The sequence below is a fragment of the Numida meleagris genome, chromosome 24, assembly GCF_002078875.1.
Source record: "Numida meleagris isolate 19003 breed g44 Domestic line chromosome 24, NumMel1.0, whole genome shotgun sequence".
NCBI classification, from domain to species: domain Eukaryota; kingdom Metazoa; phylum Chordata; class Aves; order Galliformes; family Numididae; genus Numida; species Numida meleagris.
The window spans coordinates 428086-447109 of NC_034432.1; the positions used below are offsets into that span (position 1 = coordinate 428086).

The 19024-nt window shown below is 47.0% G+C and overlaps 2 protein-coding genes and 1 long non-coding RNA gene across 3 annotated transcripts in view; 1 reads left to right on the forward strand and 2 right to left on the reverse strand.

The window, feature by feature from the left end:
• The window catches only part of LOC110388003 (feather keratin 2-like), a 906242-nt gene that overhangs the window by 122533 nt on the left and 764685 nt on the right, over positions 1-19024 (forward strand). The window lies entirely within an intron of this gene.
• On the reverse strand, positions 2965-6638 carry LOC110388028. The gene is made up of 3 exons (XR_002432766.1): positions 6546-6638; positions 5109-5445; positions 2965-3987 (listed from the first exon to the last, which is right to left on the reverse strand). It is a non-coding gene; the product is annotated as an uncharacterized LOC110388028 (long non-coding RNA).
• On the reverse strand, positions 11974-17789 carry LOC110387958. Its single transcript, XM_021376709.1, has one exon. The coding sequence runs from the start codon at positions 17097-17099 to the stop codon at positions 16161-16163; it is 939 nt and encodes a 312-aa protein (XP_021232384.1). The 5' UTR covers positions 17100-17789; the 3' UTR covers positions 11974-16160.

Consider the following 19024-nt stretch of genomic DNA (forward strand, 5'->3'; position numbering starts at 1 on the left):
AATGAATGGGACTTTTCTAAGCAAGTAATTGTATAAGGATCAGGAAACTTAGTCTCAGAGAGCAATGTTTTCTGAGGGATTCTAAAGAATAAAAGATGTGGTTGGCACACAGAGGAAGAAGTGAGAAGACTTAAGATGGGGTCGGTCAGGAAGAAAACTGTGGGGAAAAATGGAGACTGGAAGAGAGGCTTGAGCTAGGACTTGGTGGGCAGCTGCAGGGAAGGATGAGGTGCATGTACTGGAAACCTGAGTGGGATGGTTTCCTGACCACACACTGTCTTTTCTAGCTACACCTCTGCTCCCCAAGAAAAATGATGAACATCAGCTCTGAGTGCTTGCCCACCTGCGAGGTGGCATGCACACAGCCGTACGCCTGCAGCAGAAACCTTGAGCCCTGCATTACATCCTGCGGGGACTCGAGAGCTGTGGTGTATGCTCCACCAGTTGTCCTCACCTTCCCGGGCCCAACTCTCACCAGCTGCTCCCAGGAGAGCATCGTGGGAACTTCAATTCCTCAGCCATACGGCCCTGTGATCCAATATGGCTCTGAGGAATCCTATGGGATGGGGAGTTCCGTTGGCATGTCAGGGAAGGGGGTCTCCTTTGGGACTGGAGGCGTGTCAGGGATGGGAGGCTACTTTGGAGCTCAGGGTTCTGTTGGGTATGGAGGCATGTCAGGGATGGGGGGCTCTTCTTGGTGTGGAGGTGTTTCAGGGATGGGGGACACCTTTGGAAATGGGGGCTCCTTTGGGTTCAGGGGCTCCTCAAGGATAGGGGGCTGTTACAGCAAGCAGTCTTACAGAAGCCACCGTGGATCCCGCTTTGGAAACTGTGGCTCCTTTTAAAGCAGCCTGAATGAAACCCTGCAGACCACGCATCGACCTGGGAGATGAAAACACAAGATCTGAGTCTGCAGCTGGGCCTGGCTTCCAGAGATGGTGAAAACCCTTTGTGTCACTGGGAGCCTCCCTTGCTTGATACCTCTGAACAGTGGGCCCACACCTCTTTTCCATGTCATGCCTCATCTTCTATCAATAGCAGTTTCATGTAATCCTTTCCCTCTTCAGTTGTTATTTGCTTTGCATCATGTCTTCCCTGGTGGACTGGAAATGTTTTGATATTTGAAAGTGGGACTTTTCTGCCACGATTTCAGCTTTACCTTATAAAGTGCAGCGCCTTTCGTTATCAGCGTCGACCTTCTGGCTTCCTTTGGACTGTGTAATAGACCATTAACAGACTGCACTCTTCCATTCTGTAATGCTTACTTCATATCGTATTAAAAGTCTTGCTGAATTACAACCCCGGCTTTCCAGTTTTCCTTTTCTCCCACTCTGCTTTACCAAATAGGCTCAGTGAAATTGAACTCAAGAGGAGTCAAAATAGCAGATGGAGCTCCGTGCACGCAAATGGGAGTGGAATTCAATGTCCTAGTGCATGGCTGCGTGCAAGCACCAATCTCACTCCTATACTTCCTTGTGAGCGAGCCTGGAAGGAGTCACCTCTGAGTACTCACTGAATTTGAGAACATTTTGGATAATGTAGACTGCAGAGAATGAGTGGGAACTGAACCTGTGATGCACTTCATGCACTTGCGCCTGCACAGTAGGGCATGCAGGGTGAACTAAGATGATCAGAGCTAGTGGATTGGAGGCTGAGCCAGGAATGTCTATATAAACTATCATGCACGTGGCTTCAATGAAGGCTGTGCCTCACAGTTTATTGAAGAAGGTTACACCCCTCATGCAATTCTTGCTCAATTATCTGAGGAACGAAACTCTGCGTAACAGGAGTGAGAACTGCTGGCGCACTGCTGCCTCATGCTGACTGCAGTGCGCTTAAGAAAATCCTAAGATAAATACTCCTGAGCTAAAGCTGGAGGCAGAGCACCAGGCTCCAAAATTCCATCAGTACTTTTGGACCCTGGTTCTCACACATACTCGAACACATGCACCGCTGTACATGCCCTCAGATCTGCAGCTGAGAACACCACTCTTGCTCTAGGAGAAAGGATGCCTATCCAAACAAAAGCAATCTTGCTTTCTATGCAATCAAAATATTCATTATTACCTTATTCTACACATTATGGTCTGACTAGCAAAATGTCATTATTTAGCTCAATAGGCTTCTCATAAACTAGTGCTGGAGTCATAATTCCAGCAAAACTCTGTTAACATTACAGTACAGCACACTGCATGCATGAACCCACTGTATGAGTCTAGTTATCTGAATATTTCTCCAAACTCTTCTGATTGAAATTCCTGTTTCATCAGAAGGTTTGCAGGCACAGGAAACCTGTATAAAAGATATGAAAGAATTTATTTTTACTCTTTTTTTTTCTTTTTTTACAATAAGTTGTAAAGTTGTGGAGTAAAAACATGTGTGAGACACTTCAGGTTCCTTCATTCTGAGAGAGCAAGGGGACACCCTTGTAGCAGTTGCCTGAGGGATCCCACTGCGATGTTCTTAACAAGATCCGATCATTTCCTGAATAAACGCTCCAAATAAACCAACAAACCACAAGGATTAAGACAATCAAAGGAAGGAAGTGAATGTTATGCTTGGCACAGCAGCCCGAGCTCAGCCTACGCATGGACCCGTTCTTGTGAACAGCAACACAACTGAAAGAGCTCCAAATGACTGACACAACCACCAAGGTGAATTTCTAAGCTTCAGAGTTATCTTGGCTTCGAGGAGGAGCTGTACCAGACCACCTCCAGAGGTCCTTACAACATAAACTACTCTATGATTCAGTTCTATTTATTGGCATGCATACAACAGAGAGGGGAAAGTTACTCTAAGGAAGAATATCAGATAATGATATTGACTATAGACAGTAATTAGGTCCCTAATGATAGTCATTGATGCTTCAGAATTGATGCACAAGGTTAACTTATTTCTGACTGATTTGTGGCTAAGGAACTGCAGCAAAATGAAAGCCAGAAGACCATGCTGATGCAACAGGGTTTTAATACAAACAAGATGTGGAATACATTCTTGTAGAATGAGGCAACACAGAGACAAAGAATGTAATTTCCATTTCAACAAGGACTACAAACAATCAGGTGTTTAGAAGAACACAGGGCTCGTAAGGTGTTCTTTCAGCCAGAAGCTTCCACAGTCAAGTCCCATTAATTGTTTTACCCTCTCCAGGTACAGAAAGATCAAAACATAACATGAGCAAATGACAAAGTGAGGCAACATTGGGATTTTAAGCCTTAGACAAAACATAGCGCAGAGAGATGCAAAGCAACCCCAGCTCCTGCTGACATCAGCTGGAGCAGAGGCTGCTTGACACATTTGATTTCTAGCCCTATATGTCAACCATTGGTTTGTATCTTATCATTTCTTCAGTCATGACATTGTCTTAAAGACTTAAAATGGCCCACAGTTTCCATAGCGGTACCTATAGTACCTAGAATAAAATGGGAAATAATTTCTACCAAATCCTGAATAAAATGAGCTTCGGTAAAATCCTCCCAAACGAGAGAATCCACCACCACACGACCCCTCCCCACCGTATGAACCACCTCCCATTCCACCATAAGAGCCCCCAGAGCTATGGGAGCCTATCCCGCTGGATCCGCCTCCACCATAGGAGCTGCCTCCACCATAGGAGCAGCCTCCACCCATGCTTCCACCTCCGGAGCCCATGCCTCCACCTCCGGAGCCCATGCCTCCACCTCCGGAGCCCATGCCTCCACCTCCGGAGCCCATGCCTCCACCTCCGGAGCCCATGCCTCCACCCTCAATTTCAGGCATGGCTGTTCCCACGATGCTTTCCTGAGGACATGTGGCGATCATGGGTCCCGGGAAAGTCACAACAACGGGTGGCGCGTACACAATTGCTCTTGAATCTCCGCATGTGGCGACGCATGGCTCGTTCCGAGAGTCGGTATACGGTTGTGGACATGACACCTCGCACGGTTGACCACAGCGGAAGCTAATCATCTGCCCATAGGAGGACATCTTTCCGGAAGGCGAGTCAACCTGAAAGGCACAGAGTCCACTAGCCTGGTGGTTACAACTAGAGGAGTGAAAGAACAAACCGTATTATATCAACCTGGGTGGTGTAGATGTGTTGAACGGCAGATAGCTGAACAGATGCTAATATACAAACAGTGAGCGACTAAAAAAAATAAACCACCACTTCTAAGGAAGAGTCCATTCTACCCTAAAGTAGACTTGTACATGGCAGATCTCTCCAACCAAGAGAGAGGAATTGCTGGGTAGAGACTTGTAGTTGACTTCCATTCTTCTCTAGTGCTCTATTGCCCCATAGTATATTCCAAAATAATGTTCTGGGAAGACTGTCTTTTATTCACATCATTGGCTTTTGTAGGGCTTTTTTTTTGTAGGAGTCAGAGCTATCCTGCTAGTGTTGATGTGTCCTCTCTCCTTAGATATTCTCTTTAAAAAGATCCACTACTTCAGACTTTGATGCATAACACAACTTTCCTTATCAGCCTAAACATGTGAAGGGTCAGAACTACAACACCACTTAATAAATCTGCAGTCTAGACATAGAAATAATCTTAGAAAATGGCAATACAAAGTCATAAGAGAGATGCTGAAGAAGAAAAAGAAATATGCATACATGGGATGAGTTTGCTCAGTTCCAAAGTAGCAATATCAGTCAGATCCCATGAGAACTGGGAGCCCTCTTCCTAATTTTATTGTTAAGCTCTTGTAAACTGCAATATTCACCTTACCACCTGACACAGGCTCCTGTTCTCATACAGTGTACAAAAGCTTTGCCTTTCACTAAAGGTTTCACAGCTTTCTTGTAGAAACTTTTGGTCTCTTTTCCGTATATGAAGTCAGAAACAGCAACAGGAGAAGCAGCAGCATTTTTCATTTCTTCTAAATGCAGATAGTAGCTGAATTCCCAGGAATTGCCGCCATCCACATTTTTGAAACCCCAGTTGTTTTTACCTGCTCAAATGATGAAGCCTGTGCCCACCCTATTTGCTCATTTCCCATTTCAAAGTAAGAGGTTCATAGAGAATAAGTTCCTACCATACAACAGGATAGGTTATATAACCACATATTAATGCTACCTATAAAACCACGTCTATAATTCCAAACGGATACAGTTATATTGGACTTACCCAGTCACCAAGAGGAATAAGTCAGCAGAGGCAGCTAAAGACACCTGAGTTACGAGCACTTTTATATGCTGTCATAGAGAAGAGAAATTGGGAGACACCTTTACGCAATCATTCCCTACATCTTGTGAAACAGAATGTTTTCCCCAGTGATACCATCCTTTGTTGCAACTGTTTTGATATCGGCTTATGATTATTAGATAATTTTCAGTCCCACACAGCATGGTATACACATCTCCCCCATCTTGTCTTTTTGCTGGAAAATCTCATTGTAAAATTAGGTTGGTTTTCCTTCAAACTGTTGCCATTGTGAGGGTTGCTCAGCTGGATACACAACGTCCTGCAGGCAAACACAAGATTGTTTGACATGTCAGATAATAAACACCTCGTGGAATTTTCCCTTTTAAAGGAAATATGTTCACATTCAGTATTTCATGCTAAATAGCCATTAGTATCTGGGAATAGATGTCCCAGAGAAAGCATTATTTAAATACAGGTCTATAACCTCAACCTGAATAAATTTGCAAGGCCTGACAAACACTGATGTTGTGATTCGTTTGATCACATTTAGATCATCCACCTCTGAATTATCTCTGTATGGCAGATTATTAAAACAGAAGCTAAAATAAAGTCATCTATATTTTGGTTTTTTTTATGTTCCATGACCACCAAATCAGTATAACAAGCAAAGGAATGTATGCAGCCAATAGAGATGTGACAGCAATCTGCATAGTATGATGAGTCACATAATTTGCGGGAATGAAAAGTAACTGATAATTACAGTGATCGATAGCTGAAGGAATTAAAGGAGTTACCAAACCAAATATTTTATAGAACTAGATAAGGAACTCAAAACTTTTGAGTTTTTTGTTTTTAACAATATATATATAACTTGTTCAAGTCACAGCTTCTTAACTACCTACAACGCTACCGGCAGAATGTGGAGCTGGTTTGACCATCCATTTGGTTACGACAGATGCTTTTCCCTGTCAGTGTCAAGCGAGGTGAATTTATGGTTTATATAAGATTAAAAATAAAAATAACAACAACAACAACAAAAGAGATCAGATAAGGCCTTTCAAGCCAAACTGTAGTCAACATGCTTTAAAAAAAAAAAAAGAATAGCAAGAAAAAATGGGAAAAAAAGAAAACGCAATGGAGTGATTGGGAAAATTGCAGCATCCCTTCCACATCACCTGAATCTCTGTTGTCTTACACCAAAAAATTATGGTATAGGTGGAAAAATAAGCATCCTCCCTCACCAGAGGAAAGCTAAATGTTTCTAAAATAGGAAGAAAAAAAAAAAAAAACTAGGGACCTTATATTTCACTCTGAAGAATTTCGTGCTTTACATACAGAGCTGCAAACCACATAACCCAGCAGTGTGGTTTGGTGGAGGAAGCACAGACCTGGTGCTCATAATGTTAACTTTAAACTCACCTAATGGAAAAGAAAACCCAACATGCGGATGAAAATGTTGTTGTTTTTGTTACTGTTGGCCTTCATTGATTTTCTGGTTCCAGAAACCCCAGAGCAGCACTCTGATGCTTACACAGCTGCTTTGCATACTGAGATTAAATCTTAAAGAGGATGCCGCCTTAATTGCTATTGCCTTCACCTGTGCCATGCTATAATTTTCTAAATTGATCTGAAGGTTCTTTTGTCTGAAGGGAAATGGCCTATCTACTTATTGCAGATTGTAACAAAGCACTATCCTTAGCCCTCATTTTTCTACAGATTTTACCATAGCAATTTCTTGGTTGTGAAACTCTGTGGTTGCCACCGGAAAAAGGAGGACACAGGGGGTGAGAATCACTCCCAGATGGTGATATCTGCAGTTAGGGGTCTGAAAATACATATTTAAGCTACTTTTGTAGACAGCAGGCACACTCAGTAGCACCTGGGTATCTGTCCATGCATTCACCTTCCCACAAACACATTTCATCAAGTTGTGGCACTGAAGGACGTGGCTTAGTGATGGGTCTCGATATCTCAGGTTGGTGGTTGGACTTGAGGATCTCAAAGGTCTTTTCCAACCAAAATGATTCTGTGATTCTAAGTGAGCAGTTCCACTGTCCCATTGTAGTATTGGTCTTAGGGAGCACTGGAAGTTCAGAAACCCCACTGACAGGGAGACCACGGAGTCTCCACAATGTGTCGGTTTCCACTGGCATTAAGATGACTTTCTTCTATTTTTTGCATTCTAATCTCAGCAAGAACTGGCAGCAGATATAGGTTCCTTCAAGTCTATTGGAGCTTAGTTCTGGTAGCATTGAACACAGTTAAATGAGTTTATAGTTAAATTATCCCCTCCAAAATCAACTAACCAACCAACAAACCAGAAACGCTTTACTATGTCTTTTTTATTTTACTATGCCATCCAGAGGAAACATCTGAATTACAGTGCCACATCCTCTTCTGCAGCAAGCATTTCTGTTGCATTCTGCTCCTTCTCTTGCCTATTCCGTGCCTTGGCCTGCCTGGCCTCCATCATAAATCTGGCTAATGTGCAACATTAGAATTATAATGACAGGTTATAAGTATTCAGACTAATGATAATTAGGTGTGTCTAAATCCTAGATCCACCCTTATGTATAGAGTGCCCTTAGACAGGTTAGGTAGCTTTTAGGTATCAGTTATCTCATAAAGTGATAATTGTCTGTGCCGTGCAGGTGTCAAGAGAATGAGGGCTTGCAAGAAGCAGTGGTGATGTGGGATGTTCAAGTGAAAATGAAAGGCGGCATCCTTGGTAGTAACTGGAAGAGAAGGGCGAGGCAAAGGTGCCCACGTGCAGGGCAAAATGGGTGGAAAGCACTGAAACACGCAGGGTCAGGCAGGGGAAGCATGTTTGTGGCAGGATGTTGAAGACAAGTAAAGGAGGAAAGAGCAAGAGTGAAGGCTGAATTAGCAGGAAGATGCAGTATTATCAGTAATATTGAGTTTTTTTGCTGGGCTGTTTATCAAAATCTCTCAAGCTTTGGCTTGGATGTTACACAAACTTCTCCAGAAGGGATTGAGCTCTAAGTCCCTACGCTGAGAGACTCAGGGCTTGTGTAAGGTGCTTTGTGCCCCAGAAACCAAAGCTAGCTGTTTTCAGGCTTTGTGCTTTTTTCTAACAAAATAATTTGTGAGTCGTCTTCAGCAGGTGAATATCGGTCCTTGAACCCTGTTGTGCAACTGGATTATCCCCAAACTCTTTGAACCCTTGGACTGGATGGGGTGGAGGCAGTGAATCAGACCAGGTCTTTGGGATTGGAGGCTCCTGGGAACCTCACCCTGTTGACGACCTCATTACCAACATTTTCACAACGCTTTTTGTGTGAGCCAAGCAAACAACATAGGCTTGTATCCCTGCACTGCCTCCCATCTTATCTAGGGTGGGGAACAGAGGCCCAGTTCACAAGCTCATCCGCTGATGCAGTGATTGATCCATATCGGATCAATAAAGTAGGGCACACGCTAACACCAGTGACAAACAAGCAGATTTGCAAGAGCTCCCATCTTGTCAAAGGAGCAATCCAGATTGCTCCAATCCTTTTAGGATTTGCTGGGTGAGCAGAACTACCTTATATTGGGAGTGGGGGAGAGGTTTGTGTGAGGATATACAGATTTTTGGGGGGTAGGAAGCATACGTGGGTTGTTTGTCTCTGAGGTGGACATCCAGGTGAGCAGAGCGGGGTGAGGATGACAGCAGCAAATAGATGGATGGATGGACAGACAGAAGGACAGACAGTGAGAACCTGGCAGCTTCCCAGCAGGCGGGGCAGGGCAAGCCAGCATCCTGGCAGGAATCCCGGCTCCTTTCACCTTGTCGTAAAGTTTCTTGCAATTCCTTTTCCCTTTGAAGTCTCTAGCAAAGCAGCTGTGTCTGTGGGGTCGCACAGGCTGCTTGCAGCATGAGGTGCACAGCCTGGTGTTCCTGGCATCTGCTCACAGCTCAGGAGCAATGGGGAATTAGGATTCAGCCAGCTGTCCCATTTCACTGCGGTTAAATAACTCTATACTTGTGCTGGGAACATGTTTGCCTGTGATTTTTCTTTGCCTCGGGTTAGAAGGGGCTGTTAGCTTGCAAAAGATGTGAACTATACCCACGTGTTCCTGGGACTGAATGGGCCAATGCATGAGCTTAAAATGTGCAGCAAACCTTAGTGGAATAGAAACGTAGAACTGGGGGGGGGGAGGAAAGGGGGGGAGTAGATTATGTTTCTGAACAAAAATAAGTCATATGGAAAATTTCTCAGCTTGTTGTCCCTTTTTATCTTACTGCTTGCAGCTGCAGATTGAGCCAGGAGCTCTCGAAACCACAAAGTGCACTGAACAGGATGAGGACTGAGTGAAAGTTGTGAGACGAAAGTGAAAATGAAGGCGCTTCCTGCATGGGGATGGGGACGCACAGAGAGCTGATTATTTTCTCCCTCTGGGGGTGAGCAGCACCTGGAAGACTCAATTTTCATGTTGGCCATGTAAATTGCACCAGTAGTTATGTGAGAATTTGGAGCCAAAGAGAAAGAAAATGAGAAAACCACAATGATAATGCAGAATAACTTTAATGGGGAGGGAAAGGACAGGATGAGGCTGCTGGAATAAATAACAGAGCAAAGGACACCATTTGAGATGCTGATATGGACGCTCTCACGCTGCATTCAGCCTTCTGTATACTAGTGACACATTTCACCGAGTAGTGTTTTTATTTTCTTAAATAAAAGTAAACTATAAATACAATATTTCTCTTCCGCTGGAGTTCTTCCCTGCAGTGAAGCTGAAAGGCAGAAGCAAATGGCATGTGTATACATAATACATGTTTGTTTATCAAAGGAAAAAGTGAAGTTCCTGGTGACTAATTCCCCAAAGTGCAAGGACCAGTCTAACAAGATTCAGCAAGAAAAGGGTTTGTCAGCTCTTAGCTGACTCCATTTGTATTGATTTTGAAACTACTGCTGCCTGCCTCTTTCTGGCAAAGCAATGCAAAAAGAGCAAGTGGTTCCTGAGAACGAGATGCTGTGTCTTTCAAACTGGAACTGGGGGGCATTTTTTCTTGGCTGGATTACCTACTGGCCTGAGAATGTGCTTGAGGAAAGTGCTATGAGCTAATGTAAAGCATAACTTCAAGAAGACAGAGGTAAGTCTTCTTGAGAGAGGCAGAAGGAAAGTATGACACCTTTGGGCATGCTGGTTGGGGCCAGTACTGCTGTGCTATGCTTCTGAGATCTCTTTGTCTTCATTTGCTGTATCCCTGTTTTCTGTTTCTGGTTTCTCCTTCTCTGGAACGTGCTCTTCCTTCTCGCTCTCAGGTGGTTGGTAGCATCTGTAGCTGGCTCTATTGCAAGGATGCTCCCAGTGGGAAGCAAACACATAAGAGCACCGTGGGGTGCCCTCGGACATGGGTCTGGGGATGGATCTCTCTGCAAGTGGCTCAGAGTGCAGCACTTCTGCCCCTGCAGATGCCAGGGAGGATGGAGCACATCCATCTGGGACTGCAGAGCTTCCCACCACCGTCTCCTGCGGGCAAGTGCTGAGGATCGGCCCTGGGAACGTCACAACGACGGGAGGGGGGAATATGATGACTCTGGAGGCAGGGCAGGATACAACACAGGGTTCATTGCTGCTGGTAGCAAGAGGCTGCGGGCACTGCACGGCGCAGGGATTGGAGCAGGGTCCTGTGTGCCACCCGCCCCCGAAGGACATCTGGGAGGAATGGTGGCGAACCTGCAGCACAGAGCGGGGATTTGTGAAGTGCTGGCACCTCGCCCCGCACCCTAAAACACAAACAGTGGAAGTGGTAAGAAGGCAGCTCGGGTATTTCAGCCATAGGGGCTGTGCACATACCGTAGGTGCTGCAGCAGAGACAACGAGCCTGTGAGTTCAGGAGATGAAACTCCTGGGTCAGCCCAGGCTTCCCAACCTATTTCCAATCCTCTTGCCCCACTCACCCTATTCCCAACACCATTTTCATCCTGCAGTGTTTAAATCCTCCAGGTTTAACCCTTCTCCATCCCATTCCATTCCTCCCCCCATGGGCCATTTCCAGCTGCTCAGTGCTTCTTTTCTTTCCCCAGCTACAGATCTTGGCTGGCAGCTTCAGCCAAAGCACTGCTGGTGCCACAAAGCTGCTGGTCATGCAGGACTGGGTGCTTGATATCCCTGTTCTGCAGAGTGGATGAATGCTCTGGGATCATTGTAGTGTCTGCGATGGAACACACGCAGCCCTCATTTGGACACTCTCTTGTAATAGGTTTCTGTGCCTCTGCTGAGATGGCACTGGGCACTGCATCAGCACGTAGCTATTTAGGGGATCCCCTTACCCATCTCCTCAGGTATTTCTTGTTTGTCAGTGCTCAGCATCAGATATACTCATGACAAAAGCCTTGAAATCATTCAGCATGAAAACTATTGTCTTTGCAGGGGTACTTCCTCCTCCTACTGCTCTGATAAAGTGTCAGCCCAAAGAGAAAGGCTCCAAGTATGAACTGAGCAACAAGAATACCTGGTGGAAAAGCCTGGGACAGAGTACTCCTTAGTGTAGTGAACTCTGTTCTTTCCATGGTTTGGATGCAAGCATGGTTGTCATTCAACACCCCACTAGAACATCTCAGATCTTTACCAGCTTTTAATGAAAAAAGTTATCCAAACTCTACCCGAATTAAGCTTAGAATATCATTCTTATTAGATAACACGCAGATATATATGATTATTTAATAAGAAGGAAATTACATCTCATTTTTAATAAGGATGCTAATCTCTACTGATGCATTTTTGAGGCTGAACACAGTCCAAGTCTACAACTAGGTAACTTCTAGCAGACTTCTCTAGACAGAATCCCCCTTCTTCTTTTAGAAACCAAAGTGCTTTGCTGTTAAATCCCAGCTCATGGTAAAGCAACATCTTGTTTGATGTAATTAGATAGAGGTGAATGGGACTTACCAGCTGTCCAGGAGGAAGTCAAGAGAAATGGCCAGAAGAGCTCTGAATCCTTTGAGTTTTATATTCGTTCTTCAACTTCCAGGAAGATGAGACATGTGCATGAGGTCTTAATTACTTTCCAAACAATTTTTCCCGCATGTGTAACACTTGTAATTACTATAATTATTGTAACATTGTTTACCGACATTATTCAATTCTCAGCAGCACATACTGTTACATGCTGCAGGGTTCCCCCGTGTATCTTTATGGTCTGAATTAGTTCCTGATGTGATTGTCCCACTTCCGCCTATGTTAGTGTGGGAATGCACCGCGCTCCAGTTCTTCTGGATTTGGTTTCAATGCTGACTGTGCAAGCAGTGGTTTGCAGATGACAAACGAAGCATTGCAGATGTGCAGCATGATATGCTCCAGGGGATGGGGTTCTTAATTCAGGCCCCTACACCCACCATAGCACTTAGATGGGGGCAGCGTGGTGTTCATCCCTGTAAGCGCCGCAGAGGAGGGGAGAGCAGACTTTTGCTGACTTCACATCCCCAATTTTGGTGGCAATGGTTACTTGGTTCCTGCTCCTTGTTTCCCCAACTGTTGTCACGGCTTTATAGATGGAGGCTGACATTCTGCCCGGGGATCCCCTCTCCTGCTCTAGGTACCAGCCAGCTGGTGAAAGCATGGCACCAGTCACTGAGATCAGGAGCTTAAAAGGCTTAATCCTGAAGGATGTCCACTTACAGAACAGAAAACTGAAGGGAGATAAGGTAAGAATGTCTGCAGATCAATGGTAGGTACCAAAATGAAAGCATTCAGTTGCTGAAGACGAGAGAAGTAGTCATGGGCTAAAAGTGCATCACAGAGAGTTAAGCAGGGGGGAAATTTGATTAATCACGTGATTACTGACATGCAGGAATTGCTAAGAGATGTCATGGAGTCTTTATCTACGGAGACTCTGAACAGTGGATGTGATAAACTCTTTCAGGAAGGGTTCAGCTGAACGGCTTGGACGCTGGGGGGATGCAGATATTGGTGTCTGGGGATATGGGCAGAAGCTATTCTAACCCATTTGAGATGATTGCTTTTGATTGCAAACAGAAATGCAACGCTTAATGAAAATGCAAAATGCCATGAGTTATCAGGGCCCAAAACAACATCCTGTTTGTGGGAACAGCGTAGGCACTTCAATCAAAAAATGCATATTCTTAAGGTGCTATTACTCAGCCCTGAGGTGTTTATCTCAGCTAACATGCTATTAATAGTATAATGATAAAACTCTTCGCGTGTATAAGACGATAATGAATATTTTTGAAACGCTTTGACATTCCTTGCTGTGTGGCAACCTCACCTCACCAGTCTCAATTGTCAGGGTTATTTTTCCCATTCTTTCACAAAAGATAACGAAAAGTTCACACTAAGTTATCTGGAAAGCCAGAGCCAGGATTCCTGGTTCCCCATGGAGAACAGCCCTTATAAGGGTGGCAGATAATTTGCCCTAATTTCTTCGTGTTCTTCAGAAAAAAAATGGAAATTCCTGTTTCTATGCTGCTTTACCTGTCGAGCAAACAAATACTCAAATGGGAAACTCATTGACACCTCCCCATCTGTTCCATTTCTAGATGTTACTATGCCATCTGCACAAAACCACAACTTGGGGATGGGCTTAGCAACACAGCCCTGGTCATCCTGCACCAATTAATAACATGGGCACTGTGGAGCTTGCCTGGATGGGGCATCCTATGCTAGGATTTGGAAGGCTGTGCCAAGTGAAACTGAACACAGAGAAAGCTGCTTAGTAGCCCACCCTGTTGCTGTGTACATCAGAGAAGAGCCCATCCTCACTCAGCCCTCATGTGATGGATGAAGGCAGAAATAAGGCAAACCCACCGAGCTCCCAGCATCTCCTCTCACTCCCACCAACCCGGATCGCTGCCAGTGCCCAGCTGAGCAACCAGAGACAGATGCTGAGGTCTGGATGTGGCTTTCTGAATGCCAGTGGAAGGCAAATCATCACTTTCCTCCTGCCCACACTCTGGCTCACGAAGCCTGTGGTTGGCTTTCACCGCCACAAGGATGCAGCACTGCCTCATGCCACCTTCAGGGCCACCAGGGCCATGTCACTTTCAGGGCCACCTCACCTTCAGGGCCTCCAGCTCTCTGCAGTGCTCCTGAGCTCTCTGTGAGCAGATCCAAGCCGCTGACATTGATGGAGCATGGATCTGCTGCCAGGGCAGCTTAGGGAAGAGGGGGGACGATGCTTTCTCACTTGGGATACAGCAGGGGCCATGTGAGGGTGAGCAAAGTGGCCAAAGGCATCTGGGGCTCTTCAGCCTCTCTCCAGCTGCTATCTGCATGACAAAGTTATTTTACTTTCTCTCACCAAGAAAACGATATAAAATGTCCAGGCACAATTTAATGGCTGCTTAGAAAGCTCAGCTTTTTTATTTATCAAAGCCCAAACCCTCTGTCAAAAGCAAAAAGCGCAGAAACAACCTCTGATTTTTAAAAGGAAACCTCCTTCTGCTGGTCTTTCTCATGGAAACCAAAAGGAAAGCTGGGCCCTTTGGTTCTAAGAGCAGCTGAGAGCAGTAAAGCCCTCTGAGCTGTGCAAGTGGCACAAATGCAGGTGGCAGAGCTTCCCCTCGTGAGCTGTGGAGCTCTGTCTGCTTGCAGGGTTGCAGTCCCCAAGCCTCTCTGATGAGCACTGCATGGAGAGGAGCCAGGCTGTGCATGGAGATGGGACAGGACAGGGATCGAGCCAGGGGAGGCCGTCAGGAGCTCGCTCAGGTTCTTCTCTTTGCATTTAATTCCCCAGGGTTAAAGTTAAAATCATAGAATTGCTCAGCTTGGAAAAGACCTTCAAGGTCATCAAGCCCAACCACAACCTAACCATACTACCCTAACTCTGCCAACCCACTGCTAAATCACGTCCCAGAATGAATGCTCTCTCCCTGCAGCAAACAACACTCCGAATGTGGGAGGACTGCAAGTAGCATCGGTCCCTCTGTATGGGCAAATCTGTCACTTTATTAGAAAAAGGAGTCCATGGAAATCCTGCTCGGTGGGGTTTTGTGGTGCTGCAGAAGAAGCCAAGGGGCCAGGAGGAGGTTAGCAGCCAAGACACAGCTCAGCAGTAAGGCAGCACTGGAAAGAGCCTTTAGGTGGTGGCAGAGGGCCACTGCCTGCACTGCTCTGCTGAGGTGAACAGGGCGGTGTGCCTTGGGACCTCGTGTATATACCGGCTAGGCGAAATATTGATCAAGCAAGGTCACTAATTACTGCTCTCTAGGAAGATGTCCTCGCGTGGTAACAGCTGGAGCTGCAAGTTGTTTGTCCCTGCTTGCAGCTTCGTCACCGCAGACGGTTGATGCTGATCATTTTCAGAGCAGACAGAGCCAGCCCGGGGTCACAGCATCACAAGGACCTTGGGCATCACCCTCCCACCTCTGCTACCCCAGGGGGTGTCCCACAGAACCCATTTCATAATCTGCTCAGCAGCAGTGAAATTAAGAAAGACGACTGCTGATGAGTCTCATTGCACTAATGAAGCCTTCCTCTGAATTGCAGCCTGAGCTGCTGCTTTTGCTGCGTCTCCGGCCAACTTTCCAGCTCGAGGATCTGTTCCCACAGCTGTAAGCCTTTCTAGTCCTAGCAGCGAGATTGCTGTCTTTATTTTACACACAGAAGAAGAGCAACAACAGGGAGTAGTTTCATCAGGTAGTGCTGGAAACAGTGTAAAAAGAAAAAAAAAAATGAAGAAGAAAAAAAGGGAAAATGACTGAGACAGCAGACAGCAGGGATCTGGCTGTAACCTGAGATTTAATGCAATGGGTACAACCAGTGAAAATCACTGATGAAGTAACAGTAACAACCTCTTGGAGTGCAAACACCATCACAGAGTTGTATCAGCTTCAAGCTCAAATCTGAGCACCTGCTCAGAGCTACTTAGTGTCTCACTAATGTGCTTTCTGTTGCAGGAGTAACTACAGGGGAACCACGGAAGGAAGGGAACACACCTACAAGGTTAGCATTGATTACAATAAGGGGAAGAGTGGGCAAAGCACTTTCAAGGGTTAGGAACAGGGGAAAATACAACCTCAGGCCCCAGCTACATGGCTTGCTGTTGTCACAGCCCCTTCAGCCCCTTCACCAGAGCCATTTGGAAGCACAGCGGCTCTTCTTGGAGTGGCTCGAACGCTTCACGTCCCCCGCGTGGTGCCGTGGAGAGCACTGGGTGGCACACTGGTGGAGGCACTTGGACTTGCTGATGTGCTGGGTTGATGAGCTCTTGTGCTTGGCTCCCTCCTGCAGCAGCGAGCACTTGGCCAGGCGCTGCTGGGATGAGCTCCCCTTGATCCCGCTCCCGGGGGGGCACTTGGGCACCTGCTGTGGGGTGCTGGTGGTGATGCACTCCTGCGTCGGGTACCCCTTGGAGCACCTCTGGTGGGGGAAGGGGCTGATGCACTCCTCCAGGAAGCACTGTGTCACGCACTGCTGCGGGGGGCACTCGGTGACTCCCCGAAGTGGCAGGGAGTAGCCGCTGGTCATCCCCTGCAGGCAGCGGTGCTCCGCGCCGTACCGCTGCGACGAGCACCTGGAGACCTTCCTCGACCTGCACTCATCCTTGCAGGAGGACGAGTACCTGATCCCACACGGTGGGAACCTGAGTTTGCCCGGCTCCGGGCACCGTGGAGCGCAGGGTGGGAGGCTTTTGGCCACACGTTTCTTCTCCAAGTGGCCGTTCTCGCAGGACTGCAGAACCTGAGCGGGGCTGAGCCGCACGCTTGGCTTCCTGCAGGGCAGCAGATGTGTGGTCTCGCAGGGCTCGGGGCACAGCACGACGCACTGCTGCATGCAGGGCTGGCAGGGCAGCAGCGTGCTGTGGGTCACGCTGGGCTGAGAGTACACGTAGGTGAAAGACTGTGCAGAGCTCTGCCATCTGGGCATCGGGCTCTTGATGATGCTCAGCGGGTGGCACGTGGTGCTGCACGCGTCAGGCTGGGATGTGCACTGCTGGTGGCTTTCGGTGACATAGCTGGAGCCCGGCAGGTACAGAGGTTTGTACCTCTCCCCATAATAGTGCATGGTCCTGCGAGGTGGTTACGCCTGGAAGAAGCAGGAAGAAGAGGGACAGTTCACACCCACATCGGCTGTTTCCTGGTGATGCCCGCACCCAGTGCTGCTGGACATCACCGGCTGCAGGTGACTCAGGACCTAGGCTGGGATTACCCAGGAGAGCTGCTCTCAGCTCCCGCCCCTATATCCTGATGAGCCCCAAAACAATCAGAACCAGGAAAACAAAGCAGTTGTTTGCTGCCCTTCAAAAATGAGCTAAATATGAAGCCTCCCCCATCCCCACCAGGACATCCTTTCAAGTTCCCATCCCACACCTCCCAAGCACTGGGGATGAAAGACAAGCCAGAATTAAAGGTGTGTCCACGCTGCAATCCTCAGGCGTGGCTGCAGCTCAGCAGGGCAAAGCCAAACCGCAGTTAAAAGGGATGAGGGTGAGGACACGTTGGTGGAGCACATCCGAGCTGAGCTGCCATGGGTGCCCGGATCCTTACACCATAGCTGCTCCTCTGCGGTCCCTGCTCTGTGTTGTCCTGTGGGCAAGTGCCAAGAAAAGAAAGAAGAGAAGAGCAGCAGGAGCGCTCTGTTTGGTGAAACCGTAGAGGGAAGGAAGGAGGAGCATCAAGGCAGAATCTCAGGCAGGTTTCACCCCAGTCCTGCGCAGGTACTGGAACCACTGGCATATGAAAAGTGTTCTGAAAATGTCTGGGTTTTTATTTTTCTTTGTTTGTTTTCATCTTGACGTTATTTAGGAATTAAAGTCTATAATTAAGTGACTGTAGTGAAATTGCATTTTCTGAGCACCCCTCTTTCTGTCTGTAGTTATGATACGGTGCCCAAAAGCCTATCGCTGGGTGACTATTAACAATAACAATGCTATGTGTTACTATCATTATCACTACGATTATAATAATCATCGACTAATATAAACAGCCGTTGAAAAACAACAATAGCAATGCTACTACTACACATGCAACGCCAAAGCATCTGGTGATGCTCAGCAAGATAAAAAGCTTCTAGAATAGGGGGATTATTCACATCCAGTTTGATGACGGTTAGCCTATGTGGAATTGTACACACGTTCAGGCTTGGCTGGAGAATCTCTGCTGATTTCGCATTGGCATTGAAGTCGATAGGCTTCTTACTGTCCTCTGAAAAGTCGCTTTGTTCAAATTCCATGAAATGGCAGAAAAATTCCACCAGATCCTTTTGAGCAGTTGCCTTTCCTTGTGTGGGCTCATGCCCGACTCCCAGCAGCACCAAGACCCTCACGCAGCCAATAGATTCCTTTGGACCAGACCTAGCAGCGAACGTAGAGAAGCCCACCAATCCCATTCCCAACTCCGCAGTCCTTTGGGAGGTGTTTCCCCGAGATCCTTCCCTTCAGCTCAGAGCTGCTCCCGCTGTCGGAGCCGCACGCATCCCCATAGGATGCATCTCCGTGAGCGCAGGACCACCGCCTGCTCCAGCCACCTGGGGAACAAAGCAGCATTCCAGCAGCTCCGTGAGAAGCCAGACTTACCCACTTCATCAGTGAGAACAACCGGAGTGAAGTGCCTAGGAGAGCCCCGTGATGGCTGAGCTTTTATACAGTGAATAAGTGCCCTGGGGGGTGAGGTGGTTTGGCCAGCGATGCTCTAATTGCTGCCAGCCCCAGCTGGGCCACGTGCGGCTTCGTGCCGGTGAGAATGGCTGTGCTGCTGTCACCAGGGCACTGTGAGGACATTGTTGAGCTGGGGGACACTGTGAGAACATCCTGCTACTCCCAGGGCCAAGCAGAGCACCTGGATGATCAAGGGCATCGCCTGCATGTGCTGCTTGTGGCTCCGGTGCTGTGCATCCCCATGTGCAGTGCTACAGCATCTCTGCCTCACCGTGGTAAATCCAGGGCAGCAAAATCATGCTTTTCTGCAGAGAAAAAGGTGTCGGCTGAGACA